Genomic DNA, 18,828 nt, shown 5'->3' on the forward strand with positions numbered 1-18,828 from the left:
GACAGATATTGTAAAAAAATGGAGTTGTGTATCCACAGGTCATATCTGGTGGGAAGCACCTACCAAAAATGACTATATTCATATTACCCGTGCTCAAGCACATCTTCCTTGCTCTTCATGGCCTTGTTGTAGACAGAGAATAAATCCACTCAGAATCACCTTTACTGCACAAGGAAAGACACTTGCAAGAAAACAATGGATGGTTGGGTTCACTTGGGGAGGACGTCAGTGGGATGGTCAAGGAGATGAAGGGAATATTTTTACAATTCGTCTTTCTATATCTATGTCTAATTATGATGTTGGTCCCAATCACAATTTGAAATCAACCTTTCTACAAAAACACAATATTCAGGTGAATCCATTAGTACAGTTGGTTAATTCTTCTTACACATTGTTAGCAATTACACTTAATGATTCATCTAAAACTGATTGTTTGAATACACTTGACAATGAAGTTAACAATACTCAAAAAACAGTTAGCTTTCTCACATCTGTAATTGAATCAAAAGATCTTGTCAAAAAACCTTTGCTGGAATGGTACTCTGACCAAGAGTCAGAGGAAGAAATAGACACTAATAACTCCTTTTCTCCCAAAGAAGTTTTGTTAACTATGCCAAGTCATGATTTGGGGGATGAGGACTTTTCCTCGTATGAGTTGGTTCTGCAAGGCATCAACAAACCGAAGGGACTACTCGGGAGGAGAAAGGACTCTACCTAGAATCTTGAGCACAAAAATAAAGAAAAGGAGGAATTGTGGCTATTCTGTCTCAGTATTTTTCCATAAGACAAATCCTGCTCAGCACGTATACCTCTCAGAGCAAAGTTCACTAAGCTGACAGGAAAAGAACTGACAGGAAGAAGCTAAAGTTGATAAGATTAGTTTCACTGAGGTCTGTGTCAGATAAAAGATGTGTATTCGGTAAAACATGTTTATCAGTCAGAAAGTTCGTTACTTGTATCACGTAGCCTGGACTCAAAGATAAAGTTTGTAACTTCTTTGTCTTCCTGCTATCCCCCTGCACCCCTTCTTTGATTCAGCACAATAAAAGAGGACAGCGTAGAGCAAGCTGGCAGCCTGAACAATCCATCTGTCTCAGGCTCAGCCGGGACAATTCCATCTGCCCCAGGCGATGCGCTGCCTCACCTAAAGAAATCTTCGTCTTGTGTTCTTTTTCTTTCCGCTTTGCAATCACTCTTGCGAGAGTCCCGCAATCACCCTGGCTAGGGTTCCGCTGCCATCTGCTGGCTCAAACTCACCCTGGATAGGGTCCTGCTTTTACCAACTTCGCCCTTGCGAGGGCTTCTCTGTATCTCACTCTTGCGAGGGTCCCGTTCTGAGAGGAATTCAGCAATCAACCAGAAGATCGAAACAACAGACCGGTCGCTCAACGCGACAGATATTAAGTGAGTTGTATCCCATTTTATGACCTTTTTGCCAGAGTTGTTAAGCAACTTACTGTAGTTGTTAAGTGAATCATGTGGTTGTTAAATTAACCTAGCTTTCTTCATTGACCTTTGCTTGTCGGAAGCCGACTGGAAAGGTTACAAATAACAGTCACATGACCTCTGTCAATTTTGGATCACGTGACCATGGGTATACTGCAGCAGTTATAAGAGTGAAAACCGGTTGCAAGTGCCTTTTATAACAGCACGGATGCTGTTATAACTTTGAACAGTTACTAAATGAATGGCTGTAAGTCAAGGACTACCTATATTAAAGAAAAATACTGCATTGGATAAGGAAATTTTTTAAAAGAATCTAGAAATGTGGGTGTCAGAAACATATCTATCTGCTAAATTAATACTCAGTTGGGCCACACAAAAATCTGATAAAAATTTGACAAAATTGTTCTGTCCTTCTCAGTAATTGCAAACCAGGCACCAGGGACCGATTCCGCGAAGAAAGGATTTTCCATGGACTGGAGGGAGTGTGGTTTTGTGTGCTGCCTACATCCTCTGGTTAGTGTTTTGCTTGTTTGCACGGCCTGGTTGCTGGCATGCTGCAGTCCACTGCCAGTCCATGGACCAGGGATTGGGAACCCTTACAAGTAGACCATAAGAAAATATGCAGGTGTATTAGGTAGAATTATTTGTAATTATGTGCAATGACACTCTTAATTTTTTACTCACTAGTCTCTTTTGTAATAACAAATTGCAAAGTTTCAATATTGTAGCCCTCAAGTTAATGAGCCAGACTTATGGCATTTGCAACTATATTTTTGAGACTCCCACTATAAGTGATCCCAGAACCACAGAACTATGTCATTTTCTACATTTAAAAAAAAAAGATCTTTCTGACTTTTTTTTCCTTATCATGCAAGTATTGTTAGTGCTCTATGTCCATGTTACATATACTGTGTTCATGCAAGCAAATATGAGCAATTTCTGCAGTGTTCCTCTTTGCTTGTGCAAATAATACATCTGCAAAGCAATGCTGAATTAAAGGGGGAAATTGCCTTTGCTGTGAAACTTTCACCATAACAGCACTATTTGTATGCTGAGCACAGAGAAGGGCTATACATGCAACCCAGAAGCAATTATGTTTGCTCTTGCCTTTCTCTTCTTCAATATTAACTATCGTGATCCATATTCTGTTAATAAGTAATTATCTCTTTGTAAAGTATACTAGGGTAGTTACTGACAGGGACAAGGAAAAAAAACAAATGCCTCTCCTAACTTAGTTAAGGTGCTTCTTTAATTTTGAAACTGCCATGGTAAAGTGATTATAAGGAATGCTTTATAGATGTGTATTTAAGATAGACAGACAGATAGATAGATAGATAGATAGATAGATAGATAGATAGATAGATAGATAGATAGATAGATAGGACAAAACCAAATGTGAACTTTGAATTAGGATAGCAGAGAAATACCATGTGACTTTATATTTTATAGGTGCATTTTACATCTGCAACAATTATCCATTCCCAAATAAATTGCCTAAATCATTAATCAGAATTAGCTGAAGATTTTTCATAGCCAAAATGAAAACCTTTACCTCCAATTACAACTAAGAAAAGTTAATCTGAAAATTTTATAATGGGAAAAACTATACCTCTGATTAAAAATAGGACGGTGCTATAGTGACAGATTCATTGGCTAAACTAAGCTTTTGCTCCAAAGAACACATATTTTAAAGCATTTGCCATAGTAAAATTCATCACATTTCTCCCTATTTTCCTCTGCAAGACTTGTCAAAATCAATTTGTTAAAACCTACAACAGATGGAATGCCTGATTCTTCTCAAAAGATAGAAATAGACAGATATAGGCATAGATATATAGATAGATATAGATATAGAGATGTGAACTGTCTCTCATTCGCAAATGTGTTTCAGGTGACATGAGATCTTTCTTGTCCATAAGGTTTACCAGGACTCACACAGCTTCAGAGATAGTAATAGCACTTAGACTTATATACCACTTTACGGTGTTTTACAGCCCCCTCTATGTTTACAGAGCAATCCCAACAATCTGGCTCCTCATTTTACCAACCTCAGAAGTATGGAAGGCTGATTTGAATTGTTCAGAATCAAACTCTTGGAGTGAGCACTTGAGTTTGCCTGCAATACTGCATTCTAACCACTGTGCCACCATGTAAGATATCCAAGTAAGGAAATCATTCAGGACTAAGAATTCTACTGCAAAGTGGCATTGGAGTCACTTCATTTGATCCCTTGCAACACAAACAAAACCTGCAGGAAAAGCATATCCCTTGTTCAAAACTAGGGGAGCATTCACGTTAATATTGATGAGAGGTGATTCCTTTTCTCAGCCTCGGATTGTTTTCAAGTGGTATTTTTCAACTTTGGCAATGTTAAGACACGTGGACGTAAATTCCAAAGGCTATTGGCTGGGGGATTCTGGAAGCTGAAGTCTACATATCTTAACTTTGCCAAGGTTGAAAAACATCAATTTATCGAAATTATTTGAGCATCTTCTTCCCCTGAACACTCCATACCAGATAATTTTCAAATGAATAGAAGGGAAGCTCCTACTCTAATTCCTAAGATAACAAACAGGCCTGTCATCAGATTTAAGAAATTTTATTCTTATTGTATTGATTTTAATCAAGTATTTTACCAATCAATATATCCTCTTTCTCTCTTTGCACTTTAATGCAATTATATATGTGTGTGTACTTGGAATATATGCTTCTAACACAGTAGGTACCATATGCTCTTGCCTACAATTTTCAATCAGATGCTACATTGTTCAGGAGGCTGAGTGACAGCATAAGCACTACACAAGGGATGCAGTGTATTCATTCATTTTGTTCAGGACAGGTGTGAAAACATAAAGAATTCAACTTGAGGTCTTCATTTAGCAACGCAAGACACACACTGGGTTCAGAGAGGTGGTTGCCAGAGCTCCATTGCTCTGTGAAACAGTGATGATTCCCACGGATTTACAAAGCTACCTTAGTATAATTGCATTTCTTACTTGGAGGCAGATCCATCATTTTGGGAATGTAGAAACATTCGCGAAGGTGTTTTAGCTCATCTTCTTCATCTAAGTGCAGAGCGACTTTCTTATCTACCGGACTGCATGTTAGTTGGAAAGCAATTGTTTCTATAATGCTTGCTGGTGAGGCATGAGAAGGCAGATCCATTTTCAAGGAACACAACTCTCATTCTAAAGATGGAGAGACAAAGAGAGAGAGAAAGAAATCTCCATTTAGAGACTATGCCATGCATATGGGCAAGCGTCTGATGCAAAGATTATAGTTATGTATGAGCAGCCAACTACAAGCTTTTAAAAATGAAAAGCTTGGCAGTGTGAGAGAAAAGTGAGAAGTTCTCAATTCCAGCATTTTTCAAGGCAGCAGACTGATGTAACCCCGAAGCTATTAGTTTTAAATATAATCTTTCCCCCATAAAGCTCTGTATCAGCAATTTCTCTGTTCTACCAGTGCTTCAACAGCAGTAACAAATTCTATAGTGTTGTTCACACTTGCACACTTCGGAAAGCTGCCGGCAGCATGATTGCTTCCACAATCTGTGTTCCTGAAAATAGCAGGTGTATTACCACATTTATGCCTTTATGCTCCTTGGCATCTTCATTTACAGAAACTAAGAATATAGAAATGTATATAGATTGGAAGGAATAACTAGAGAGGGCCAATCTCGACTTCCATAAGCAATCTTTAAGAGAAGCTTCACTTTTCAAAACAAGTGCATCACAGGCCATAGGAGGCATTGATGCTCCTTCCCAAACCGGGAGAATGGCTTTCCACTGCTTCTAGACTTCTTAAAAACAGGGGGGGGGGACTCTGAAACTTTGACTTTTGGTTTTTGATGATTAAAGGTAAAGGTTCCCTTCGCACATATGTTGTTAGTCGTTTCCGGCTCTAGGGGGTGATGCTTATCTCCATTACAAAGCCGAAGAGCCAGCCCTGTCCAAAGACATCTCTGTGGTCATGTGGGCGGCATGACTAAATGCTGAAGATGCACGGAACGCTGTTACCCTCCCCCCAAAGTGGCCCCTATTTTTCTACTTGCATTTTTACATGCTTTCAAATTGCTATGTTGGCAGAAGCTGGGACAAGTAACAGGAGCTCACTCCGTTACAAGGTGCTAGGGATTCGAACTGCCGAACTGCCTACCTTTCTGATCGACAAGCTCAGCGTCTTAGCCAGAAATGGCTAAAATTGTTGGCTGGCGTAGTTGCAGTCTCCATGTTACTTTTACTTTGAATTTTTACTAATTAGTACAGGCAGTCCTCAACTTACAATTTACTGACCATTCAAAGTTACATCGGCACTGAAAAAAGTGATTTTTATGGCCGTTTTTCACCCTTATGACCGTTGCAGCATCCCCATGGTCAAGTGATCAAAACTCAGATACTTGGCAACTAACTCATATTTAGGACAGTTCCAGTATCCCAAGGTCATGTGATCACCTTTTGCAACCTTCTGACAAACTAAGTCAATGCGGGAAGCCAGATTCACATAACAACCATTTTACTAACAACTGCAGTGATTCACTTAACAACTGTGGCAAGAAAATGGGGCAAAACTCACTTGACAAATATCTCACTTAGTAACAGAAACTTTGGGCTCAAATATGGTTGTAAGTCAAGGACTACCTGTAGTGTAGCTGCAATCTCAATTTTTACTTTTACCTAATCACTAAAGTAAAAAAAGTTGAAATTGCAACTACATTAAAAAAGTTGAAAATCAGTTTCTTCCCCCCCCCCCCTTTAACTCACACTTCTTTCCCTTCTTTTATAAAATCAAACATGAGAATGGTAACCTAACTGAAGTTTATGATATTTCTTGTCCAGGATGAATGAAACCAATCTTGAGTGTTATGCCTCTATTCGCTTTGTCTCCCTGGCCTACGCATTGCACCTCTAGTCTTTGAAATGTATTCGGCATGGTCCAATACCACAATCAAGTCCTACATCAAGCTAACATTTGCTAACTACTGTACCTGTTAATGTATGATGGGAAGTAGCAGCTTAATGCAAAAAAAAAAAAAAACTAGTAATGTTGTGTTTAAGGTATATACTTAATGCTTCTTGGGTATAAGTATTGTCATCACCAATTGTTCTTCCAGCAAAATATTTACTGTTTCAATATTTAGCTTCATTGATAAGGCTTTCTGCATTTCTTCTCCATCTGTCTAATCTTCTGATTCACTTTTAGCTGAATTATGGCAACTGGAGGATTTTAAATGGAGAAAAATATTATGCCTTCATAGTATATTAAGTAACTTATCTCTCATGCTTTCTATTTGTAACAAAAGTCAAGCAAAATTTATGTATTTATCTGAAAATCTACTGTTAACTATAACCATAGTGACCATGATAAATATCAAACCTGAGATGTTGCCAAAATGCTTGATAAAAGAAGAAGGTGACAATGTAATGGCTTTCAGCTTTTTTTTAAAGTACCGGTATTATACAAGTAATGAACTAGTAATCAGCTAATCTGTGTTTTATTTGTGGTTGTAGTTGATTGACTATTGACATTTATCATAAACTATGAAAGAATTCATTTCTTTTCAGTTCAGCATGCAAATCACTGAATATTAATTACATCAAGGATAACTTATGGCTTACATATATTGATTGCTAAAAGCTTTCCAACTCCAAGGATACTAGGACCCATGTTTTAGTAAGTTAATTAAGCATGTTTTAAACTTAGCGGTGTGCTGAGAAAAATGTTTTCAACCAAATGAACCAAATGACTTAACAATGAAGATATTGAAATGGTGGATAGCGTCTCTTTTTTAGGATTGACTATCAACAGTACAGGAATTGGCAGATCAGAAGTATGCTATGGATTAACATTTGGGAGAGTAGCAAAGAAGGTCATGAAAAAAAAAACATTGAGATGCTGTGATATGTCTACATCTACAAAGAAGAGCATCATGGAGGCAACAATTTTCCCTGCAAAATCTATGGAAATGAAATCTGGAAGAATGTAGATATTTTGGAACGTTGATGTTGAGAAGATTCCTAAGAATATCATGAACAGCCAAGCAAACAAACAAACGGATTATAGAACAAATAAAGCCAGGGTTCTCACTTATGTCATAAATGACCAGGCTATTGTATTTTGGAACACATTATACAAAGACCTAGTTCTTTTCAGAGACCTAGAAGGCTGGGAAAGGTGGAAGAAATGAGGGGGGGGGAAGATGAAGAGCAGGATGGACTGTCATAGAAACAACTGGAATACTACTGTAAGACTCAAAGGATCAGATTGAGAACAGATCATTGTAGAAAAAAGCTACCTATGTAGTTCATAAGAGTTGACCGCAAATTGAAGGCACATAATTATCAATCATCATTGAGTTGAATAAAGTGCAAATGGGTACTTAAGCATACTGTATATCAGTGATGGCTAATCTTTCCGTCCTTGCATGCCAGCACCCATAAGGCAATGCATGTGGGGGGGCTCACAGCCCCTGCATGCACAACCCCCTGCATGCATTGTGCATCTCTGTGCATGCATGTGCAACCCCCATGTGCGCTACACATTTCTGTGCATGCGTGCACATCTCCTGTGCGCCCCACACATGCGCAGCAGCTACCCGACCATCAGCTGGTGGGTGGGCGGCACGCGCCTGCACACTGGACCTCCTCTGGGGTGACGGCTCGCGTGCCAGCAGAGATTGTTCTGCATGCCACTTCCAGCATGCGTGCCATAGGTTTGCCATCACGGCTCTGTATGATAAAATGAGAATAGGGTCGAGAATGAATGAATTCAGAGTGAAAACGGTTTATATACAAAAACAAGTGACCAGCTATAAAGCAGTATATTGTGATGGTTTGATCACATAGAATAAAAAAACAAAAACAAATTGCAAAACAAAAACTTCAAAGTGAGTGGGTCAAAAGGAAAAGAAAGGATAAAAAAGTAGTAGCTGATTCTCAGAAAGAGAAATTTAAAGAACCAAAAGCAAAGTATAAAGAGATATGTGGACAGTTTGTGAAGATCAAATGACAGGTAGTCCTCAATCTAGGACCACAACTGAGCCCCAAATTTGTTGCTAAGTGAGACAGTTAAGTGAGTTTTGCCCCGTTTTATGACATTTCTTGCCACAATTGTTAAGTGAACCACTGCAGTTGTTAAGCAAGTTAACATAGTTGTAAAGTGAATTTGGCTTCCTTATTGTTTTAGCTTGTCAGAAGGTTGCACAGCCATCACATGACTCTAGGATGCTGCAACTGTCATAAATATGTGCCAATTGCCAAGCGTCCAAATTATGATCATGCAGCACATGCGGATGCTGCAGCAGTTGTAAGTGTGAAAAATTAGTCTCTTTTTTCAGTGCTGTTGTAACTTTGAAAAATTGTAAGTCGAGGACTATCTGTAAATGGAGAGAGGAGTACTGAAAGGTATTGGTATACTGTAAAGTTGTTTTAACTAAACTTTCTTTTCTTTATCTTACACCTTTGAATTTTGGGGCTATTTCTTTTTCTATACTCTGCATAACACTACTAATCTTAGAAGGGAACATCCTGATGGATGTATATGTAAAAACTCTGGAATAATTTGTTGCAAATTGCATTTAAATGACCAAATGACTGAATACTGAATTTTTTCCCCCAAGCTGTCATTATGTAGAACCACAGTCTCATTTCATTTGCAATCAGTATTGCATTTTATACTACTGAACAGTGAATTTCATTACATTTAAAGTTGCAGTTATATTCATGTTTGAAATACAGTGTTAAAAGCATACATCTTGCAGTTATGAGGGCTGAAATGGAAACTACTGAATAAAATGTACCCATACAAAATAAAAGATCTAATGTAAAGATCAATCCAATTTTTAATACACATTTATTAAGGTTGTTTTTTTCAAAAGAAAAAAAATCGAGAATTAAAGAACTGTTAACGTCTTACTTTGATTTGAACAAAATAAATATTCAATTCACTACATTCAGCAGTATTTTATAATGCTTTACTAGTACGGTAATAACAAAATATTACAAGAAAATTACCTTTTAAAGAATTACCAGGTTTGTCCAATGAGTTTTATACCTTCTTGCTATTCTCAAATCAAGATGCAAGCATTACAAATGGTGTCTCTAAATTTTTTCTCTTACCTTAAATTTGCAGGAATTGCTGTTTCTGATTAATTCTTTCACTCCCTTATTGTCAAAGTCCAGTTTATCCTTCCCCTTTTATGACCTTTTCTGTTTGTTATTTCATTGTTTGTACTCTGATCTTCCTTCCCCAACTTTTTATTGCTTCAGTTTTTCAGTAGCTTACTTAATTTTGGTGTATGTGCCTGTCAACATACATCAAACTGGGAAATCAATGCCATGTAAGCCAGTACTACTTTTACGGTACTTTTAGTACCGTACTTTTATTGGTTGTTGTTTTTAAATAGAAATTTTGCAAGTCTCACTAAGCTTTCTTCCTTTCATTTTCATGTTAGTTAGGGAAGGCTTGTTCAGATGTTTTATTTTATTTATTAAACTTCATGCAGGTAGTCCTCAACTTATGATCACAATTGAGCCCAAAATTTCTGTTGCTAAACAAGTCAGTTGTTAAATGGGCTTTGCCCCATTTTACAACCTTTCTTGCTTAGCTATTAAATGAAACACTGCAGCTATTAAGTTAGTGACATGGTTGTAAAGTGAATCTAGCTTCCCCATAGACTTTGATTGTCAGAAGGTCGCAAAGGGATCATATGACCTGGGTCATCGAACGACGGTCATAAATACATGCCAGTTGCCGCGTCCAAATTTTGATCATGTGGCATGGGGATGCTGCAACAGTTATTAAGTGCGGAAAATGGTCATAAGTCCCTTTATTCAGTGCCACTGTTATTTCAAATGGTCAATAAACGAAAAATTGTAAATCGAGAACCACCTGCAATTCCATCCGTCTTGCCTAGAAGTGACTCAAGGTGGCTTATAATCAATACAAGCAACAAGGTGAAACTTCAAAACATTTAATCAATCTACAAAGTGATTTAAAATTTGATGAGGATGAACTGAGCAAGATGCACATGAAGAGGAGGTAGGGTCTTAGTCTAGGGGTCTCCAAACTTGGCAGCTTTAAGACTTGTGGACTTTAACTCCCAGAATTCCTCAGCCAGCTGAGGAATTCTGGGAGTTGGAGTTCACAAGTCCTAAAGTTGCCAAGTTTGGAGAGCCTTGTATTGGTCTATTAACCCACTCCAGAATGACACACCCCATTGGAGCCCCAGGCCAGTTGACAGAGACAGGTCTTCAGGCCCTATCAGAGAAGGTCAAGAAGGATGAATGGATCTCACCCTGAGGAGGGCACATTTGTCCTGGCTTGATACCCCCCCCCCTTTTTTTTTTATCCCTTGAGGCCTGTCCCTCTGTCCTCTACATTTCCAAAGGTTCTGGAATCTAGAATATTTGTTGGTCATCTTTTTTTTATTTACAAAGCACCACAGAAGTCTATCTTCAATACAGCAATTGTTTTTTCTCTCACTTTGGGGGTTGGGGAGGAGAAGCTAAAGTTTTCACCAGAGGTGGTATTCAGCAGGTTCTGACCAGTTCTGGAGAACCGGTAGCGGAAATTTTGAGTAGTTTGGAGAACTGGCAAATCCCACCTCTGACTGTCCCTGCCCCCATCTATTCTCTGCCTCCCGATCCCAGCTGATCGGCTGGGTCTTCTTTTGTTGCCCTGCACAGGAAAACAGAGCTGGAAAGCAGGTTAGTGGAGTGGGGAGAGAATGGAGATTTTGCAGTAACCTTCTCCCAGGAGTGCGATAGGAATGGAGATTTTACAGTATCCTTCCCCTGCCATGCCCACCAAGCCATGTCATACCCACCAAGCCATGCCCATAGAACCGGTAGTAAAAAAGTTTGAATCCCACCACTGGTTTTCACCCACTTACTGACCCCATTCAACTGTATCTTCCCTATGCACTGTTTTTTAATGCCATACTATTTTTGTCATCTTCTGCTTTCCCTGTTCCACACTTTTACAGAATTACTCCATTTTTAACACAACAGATGCAGTCTAAATTAAACCAGACAAGAAACAAATAATTTCATGAATTCTATAAGTATATGTGGGAGAGAAGGGAAGGGCGTTTAGGTTTAAATGTTTCCAAGTTGCCTCTAAGGGCAAAAAAATCCCCTCAAAGGACCTGTCATTCTATACAGAAATGCTGTTTTAGAAATAGGAAATAATTAAGTGGGAATGATATGACATTTCTCATACGGTTAATAAATGGTGACCTACATCAAACTTGAAAATGACCCTATATATTTTAAAAAAGGCTTGATGGGTTCTACAATAAATATCCAGAACCCAGACAGGTGAGAACTACATATTCATGAAAGTCATTGTCTAAAGACACAGAGCTGTGCTTTCCAATATTTAAAAAAGAAGGAAGGGTGTTTCTCATGCATACTTTTTCAGAAGTAAGGTGCTAATCTGGGGAGGAGTAACATTTTCTAGCTATACATTTAAATAATCTTTTTGACAGGATGATGTGCCTGGCAGGAAGAAAGTGCTTGGGTCTCTGCCAAGGTCATAGATATAAGGAAGCCAAGTGACTCAGCACAAGATCAAGAGCATACAGCCAGAAAAGGGGAGAAATTGTAGAATGTACTTGTAAAAAAATATAAAAAGAGCCAGGGGGAAAAAAAGGGGTGGGGGTATCTCAGATGTATAGGACATGCTACTGAAGAGGACCTCACCTGGCTAACCTCCCACTTCAAGAGAGATGGTATTTTTCAAAATTGGATAGATGGAATGGAATGGAATGGAACTGAGTAGAGTGGGATCTATCATATCCAGAGAGGCTAACCCTAGGACAAGGAGGAAAATTCTGGAGCATTTGTGAAAATGTAGAAAATCTAGGAAGATGGGCTATGTTAGGTAAGGAAATTCAGATACTGGACAGCTTTATTGGGCTGTAAGACAGCCAGGAGATAACTTTTAAATATTCCAGCATTAATAATTGAGATAAGGAGGGAAGACGTGTAGTAAAGAACAAGGGGAAAAAGAGGGAAAGAGGTTCAAGACCTGTAATTCTGCCCATCTTAGGGAAGAAAACCAAGTACTGGTGGTTATTTCGTATAAGTCTATATATACTATTCCGTCCATATGTTATTAGATCCCACTATTTTATTAAAATTAATTAAGAGTGTGCAGAACAAAATCCCTCATTTAAGTACTGGAAACATTAACTAATCAGCAAGCAGTCAGTTATGCAAGTAAATGATTTTACAATATGGAGTCTGCATCTGGAATAACAGGCTGTGGCTCACTGGATTGAGAAACAGGTGTGTTACTGAAAATAATTTCAGCTTCCTAACTGATCCATTATTAAAATATAGAATTAAAAGTGGCATATTCGGTGCACATAACTATCCCATTTCAATTTGTTTGATAAACTAAATTATGTTCCTCTAGGCAATTGGAGAGCTACAAGGGCAGAGGATAACTCAGATTTCCAATAGCTGTAGTAAATCAATATATTTAGTTGCAATTAATTTTGCAATTAATATTCACTGAGGACAAGTGATTGGTTTCATCCAACTGGTATCAATGTGTGGGCTGCTTTTTCCTTATTCTTATTCACAAATTACACAGCACGTTTCTACATAGAAATACATAAATAAATAAAAATAAGTGAAACCTTGCTTTGCTGCTGAGAAAGCATAGAATTACCTTTAGCTGTTCCACTTTGGAAGTGTTGCTTTCCTTCCTCTCCCAATATAAACTTTTCCAAGCTGGTAACTTAAAAGAGAACTTTGGAGACAGTGCAGCCAGAAATAACATTCTGCAATATACCCCTCCGCATCCAGTCATTGGGACCAAATGCCCATGACACTTTCTCAATTAATAAATTAATTTGTATGCCACCCATCTGGAGGCCAAATGTGGCTTTTTCAGGCCATGCCTCGGCGTGCATATTTTCCAATGAGACAAACCGAGACAGGAAGATCATTTTATTACAATTTATCAGAATATTTAGACAAAAGGGATTCCTCTCATTCAAAGAGGGAACCACGAACTTTAGCTTACATCCTCTATAATAGTTAACCTAACAAAGAAATCTGAAAGAAGAAAGTTGATTGGACAGGATAACAACATACATGTTTATTAAAATGAGGTCTGAAGGGGCATAAATTGTAAGGAGAAAGGTTGTTTGGAGTTCACAAAAGAGATAAACCAGACCTCAATTTGTACTAACAAACTTTTCTTATATGGAGCTTGGCTGCAGCTTGTTTATCAGTTTAGGAATGTTAAAAGCTAATAAATCTGAACATCAGAGAATATCAATCAGATTAAAATACAAAATAACTATGTTAGTTAACAAATTACAAAACCCATGTCATTTGCCCCTCACATCTCACCATGATTTTGATTTTGGCTTTAACTATAAGAGACCAGACTCTTGGATCAAACTTTGGAATACTGGAACTCCTAAGAGACCAATAAATTTATTAGCCAAAAATCCTTCTACAGGTAAGTCCTCAATTTACGACCATAATTATATCCAAAATGTTTGTTGCTAAGCGAGACATTTGACATTTTTATGACCATTTTATGATCTTTCTTGCCACAATTGTTAAGTGAATCATTGCAGTTGTTAAATTAGTAACATGGTTCTTAAGTGCATCTGTTAACTTTGCTTGCAGAAAGATTGCAAAAGGTGATCATGTGACCCTGAGACGCTGCAACGGTCATAAATGCAGGCCAGTTGCCAAGCTTCTGAATTTTGATCACATGACCAAGGGGATGCTGCAATGGTCGTAAGTGTGAAAATGGTCATAAAGTGTCATGCCCCTGTCGGAATCTGATTCAGAGGGAGAAGCTGAACAGCTGACAGGCAGTGGGAGTGTGGTTCTGTTGGCTGTGGAAGAAACTGGGGAAGAGCACAGTCCGGCTGGGCAGAGCAGGGGAGAGGTAGAGCAAGGGATTGGGAATTCAGAGGAAGACCCAGGCCCACCCCCTCTTCATCCTAGGGCACGCAGGGAGAAACTGAGAAGGGAGCAACGTAAGTTGCATGGCTTACAGGGGAGGAAAGGGCCCTGATTCCCTTCATTAGCTGCAGCTGGGAACACAGTGTTTCAAAAGGGAAGCTGCGCGCAGCAAGTCGTTGGGAGCAAATCATGAATTTATCTGGTATCGTCATGGCTTATGTGTGTTCCTGGCGTCTTCCCAACTGTGTGAGTGTTGCCGTGCTTTCAAGTCTGAAAGTCCTTCTCCTGCCCTGTCAAGTTAATTACTGCAGCTTTGCTTGTTTGGATTTTTAGTTACAGTCTGTATGTACCTTGTTTTGGACTGGATTTTCTCTAGTTAAAGGCTGTTCCTAGGAGAGTTTTTCTCCAGCCAAAGGTAACCTGGACATTGGGGGCAAAGTTGGAGATAATAAAGGGACTCTTATTGATTATCTGACTGTGTTGCCTTTGTGCCATGCCCGGGTCATCACATAAAGTCACTTTTTTCAGTGCTGTTGTAACTTTGAACAATCCTTAAACAAGCCGTTTTAAGTTGAGGACTACCTGTATTTACAACAGATGTTGTACAACAGCTTGAATACTGGGGCGGGGAGCTCTACAGTAGGGAAAATGCATAGTTGGACATACATGGGGATAGGGGAGAGAAGCAGCTTTTTGCTTAACCCAAGACAATTTGGGGAGGAAACTTGCTTCAAGAAAAAAAGATCCAGAGACGCAAACATTCTGCTTCGCTTTTCTTTACTTTGCATTTCAAATCAGGTCCTTCAATCTCTCCAGCAGACTTTGCAGCTGAGAGTTATTTGATATAGGTTTATTGATCTTCCACTTTTCCTGGAAGATCAACAGTCTTATCATGTAGAAGCATGCACAAATTAAGGCTAAATAAATGATAAAAATTAAAGCTTGAATCTCTGACCCCATCACATAGTCAGAAGTGATATTGGGGTTTGGTTTTCCTGCCAAGAGGTGACACTAGGTAGGATGGGAAAGAATAGCAGGGATACCCACCAATTTTTACCACAAAACTATGATAGAAATCTTTTCTGGGGAGCAAAACTGCTTGGTCTCAATGCTAAGGCATGGCAGAAGGAAGCTTTGGGGTACAGTTTATGTCCATATACTTTTGTGTCAAATCAAGGCTGGGAGGAAAGGGCATTAATCAAGACACAAGGAAATAAAAGTATCCATGGGTATTCTTAGTAGGAAGAATCGCTTCCAGTTTTGCTCACATAATTCTAAATTATAGGAAATGATAGTATGATAGAAACTTCATGGTCAAAAATGAATAAATAAAGTAACTGGAAAGTCAAAAAGAAAGCAATGATTAGCAACCTCATAATTCTCCACCTAGAAGCATCACCCAGCCATAAAATTCAACTCAAACAATCCTGTTGATATTAAACTGAATTTTCACTTTTTCTGAATTTTGGTAAATGGTGTAATATAAACAAGGATTTCAAAAGGGGGAATGCCAATTTAACAAAGGTTGTGTAGATGCCAATAGATTGAGATATCGATGATCTGAAATAGATTGGCAAGGGTTTCTAATTTCCATTTCTCAAAAAAAAAAGGAGCAACTTGAACATCTCTGCTTACTAGAATCAGAATAAGCAAGCTTTTCCAAAGAAGGTTGCATCTGTTACTACATCTGGATTTTGGAAGTTGCCCTACTAAATGCATGCACACACCCACAAACAAGCTTCTCACACAAGTAGACAACTAATCTCATTTTACAGACATAGAGCAAATTCCCCTCCCCCCCACACACACACACTCAAGTGCCCATTCAGTTTTAAACACCCAGACATATGCATACATGACTTCCCTTGGGTATATTTAAGAATATCCCTCATTCCCACAAATACACATTCATAGTTTTCTACATTAGGTCATTTCACAAAATGAACTATGCAATAAATAACTTTGCTCAGTTTTAGATTGGTGTGCACTGTCAATCCAGCCACTGCACCATGCCTAATAAACATGACTTAAAAATGCATGATTGTGCACCATGTGGAAACTAAGTCAGTTGCATCGCATGACATGTAAGGGCCATAAGCTATTACTTAGTATGAAATAGCAACCCAGCCACTCTCGAGTAGCCTATCTCATACTACAGTATTTTGGTATGAAAAGTGGAAGAATAAAATAGTTTAGATTAGATTAGATTAGATAGATAGATAGATAGATAGATAGATAGATAGATAGATAGATAGATAGATAGATAGATAGATAGATAGGTAGATAGGTAGATAGATAGATAGATAGACAGACAGACAGACAGACAGACAGACAGATAGATTGATTTCTTTGTTGGCCAAGTGTGATTGGACACACAAGGAATTTGTCTTGGTGCAAATTCTCTCGGTGTACATAAAAAAAAAAGATACAAAGATAATGTATACTATTTTGAGTTTCCGGTCTAAATTATTATTATTTTAAAAAATATGAATTACAGTTTTTGGTACTTACACTTACTTACACTGCACAGTTCGGAGTCTGGAATGAAGCCGGGAGAGATTAAGCCAGAGAAGGTAGGCGTTGCATGCAAAACACGTGAACTAAACTTTCAACACCCCCCTGCGTCTACACCGCAACTTAGAGGAAGAGAAATCCCTTCTTAACGAAAGATGATGGGTGCGTAGGAATAAAAAAGAAGAAAAACCCCAAGCTTTAAAAATCAAGCTTTAAAAAAGCTCCTTTCGCCTGGTTCAAAAACTGCCAGGTTTAAACATGCAATTCAGTGACGTGACAAAAAAAAAGTTCTAAAGTCATAAAGTAGCCTATACCTCTTCAAAATAGGGTGAAACAGTAACGTCATTTACTTGTTCTCCGCGATATTACAAACTCCGTTTGGGAAATCAGCATGAAAAGAAGCAAAGGGCTTGGAGAGCTCCCGGGCCTGCTGCTTTTCCTCCTTGCAGATTTAATTTACAAAAGTTATTTAGAGAAGCAATCGGGAAAGCGGACCCTTCTCCACCTTCTGAAATGGGACGGTCCATTTTGTTTACCGGAGATCTTCTGATCTATTATGTGCGCGTAACTCTGTAAACAAGCAGGAGCAGGAACTAGTAAGCGCGCTACTGGGTCTCTACAAAATGCATGTCTGAGCTGCTAAGAGCTGACAGAAGCCAGATTAAAGGCCTGAGTTATTAACATTTTGAATTAAAATTGCGATGGGTTTTGAAAACTACTCTTTTGTTAGCTTTGATTGGTTGGAAAACCAATGGGCCATTATGAAAAGAGACCACGGAGAAACTCAGTTCCCATTAAAATTGCACTGGCCCAGTTTCCGCCTCTGCTTTAAATCTGCCTCACAGGGTCGTTGTGAACTTAAAGCGGCAGTTCGATTTAAGTTCTATTTAATTCAGCTTGTGCCCTGAAAGAAAAGATGGGCTATAGGCAGAACAAACAGATTTCTTGAACTGGTACTGCAGAAACCTCATAAACTGCTTCACAGTTGGGTGGCCGGCTAGTTTACCTTTGTCTTACAAAGGAGAAGGAGGGACACAAGATAGAAACAATTTTTTTTTAATCAAATTCAAATAACAGCTACCCTGCGTGGAATGAACTGCACATTTTCATTTTCTTCATTTTGCAACAGGTAGTCTACCTTTTGACCACAACTGAAGCCAATGTTTCTGTTGCCAGGCAAGAAAATTGTTAAGAGGTTTGCCCTATTTTCTGGCCACATTTTTTTTTTTTTTTGCAAATCACTGCAGTTGTTAAATTAGTAACACAGTTGTTAAAGAGAATAATAACTTCCCCACTGACTTTGTCAAAGGGTCACAAAAGGTGATCACATGACCCTGGGACATTGCCACCGTCATAAATACAGGCCAGTTGCCAAGCATCCAAATTTTGATCATGTTACCATAGGCATGCTGCAACAGTCATAAGTGTTTAAAAACGGACATAATTTTCAGTGCCGTTTTAACTTGGAACGGTCACTAAATCAATGATTGTAAATCCAGGACTTCCTGCATTGTTCTTGATAGGTTGTACAAGGCATTTCACCCACACTTTGCTCACATTCTGAATGCTTACCAGAAGTATTGGACCAAAACATTCAGAATTGGCAGCCGACCTGGTCAACAGAAGCCAGAAGAATTTTAGTCCAACATGCAGACAAGAAAATCATTTAGAAGAGATTAATTGTATTGTGGATCAGTTGCTTTACACTTGTTGTCCTTCCTATTTCTGGACCCTTGTCTGAAGTATCCAGATGGCCAGTTCTGAATTTTAACACTGTTTCAAAACACATTTAACATATTAAAATTCCTGGTTGATAATTCTGCCTTTTCTTTGTAACTCTGATTTTTTCTATAAAAAGCACTCTACACTAAAGAACTCTACATGTAAAAAAAATCACAACTGCCTCACTCATTCTGATGCTGAACAATTT

At 38.5% G+C, this 18,828-nt stretch overlaps 1 protein-coding gene across 4 annotated transcripts in view; it reads right to left on the bottom strand.

Moving 5' to 3' along the window:
* The window catches only part of KYNU (kynureninase), a 119,816-nt gene extending 102,365 nt beyond the window's left edge, over window positions 1-17,451 (bottom strand). Inside the window, exons 1-2 of one of the 4 annotated variants that reach the window (XM_087950080.1) lie at window positions 16,906-17,451; window positions 4,443-4,634 (exon numbers count right to left, since the gene is read on the bottom strand). In XM_087950080.1, the coding sequence (XP_087806206.1) occupies window positions 4,443-4,611 (169 nt within the window). In that variant the 5' untranslated portion in view covers window positions 4,612-4,634; window positions 16,906-17,451. Of the gene's footprint in view, window positions 1-4,442; window positions 4,635-9,458; window positions 9,801-16,895 lie in introns of those variants that run through there. The other 3 variants (XM_026673517.2, XM_087950082.1, XM_087950081.1) reach the window with 3 other exon arrangements.
* Between the last annotated feature and the right edge of the window lie 1,377 nt (window positions 17,452-18,828).

Source organism: Notechis scutatus, chromosome 1, assembly GCF_049901735.1.
Source record: "Notechis scutatus isolate UNSWTSFEM ecotype Mainland chromosome 1, rNotScu1.2, whole genome shotgun sequence".
Taxonomy (NCBI): Eukaryota; Metazoa; Chordata; class Lepidosauria; order Squamata; family Elapidae; genus Notechis; species Notechis scutatus.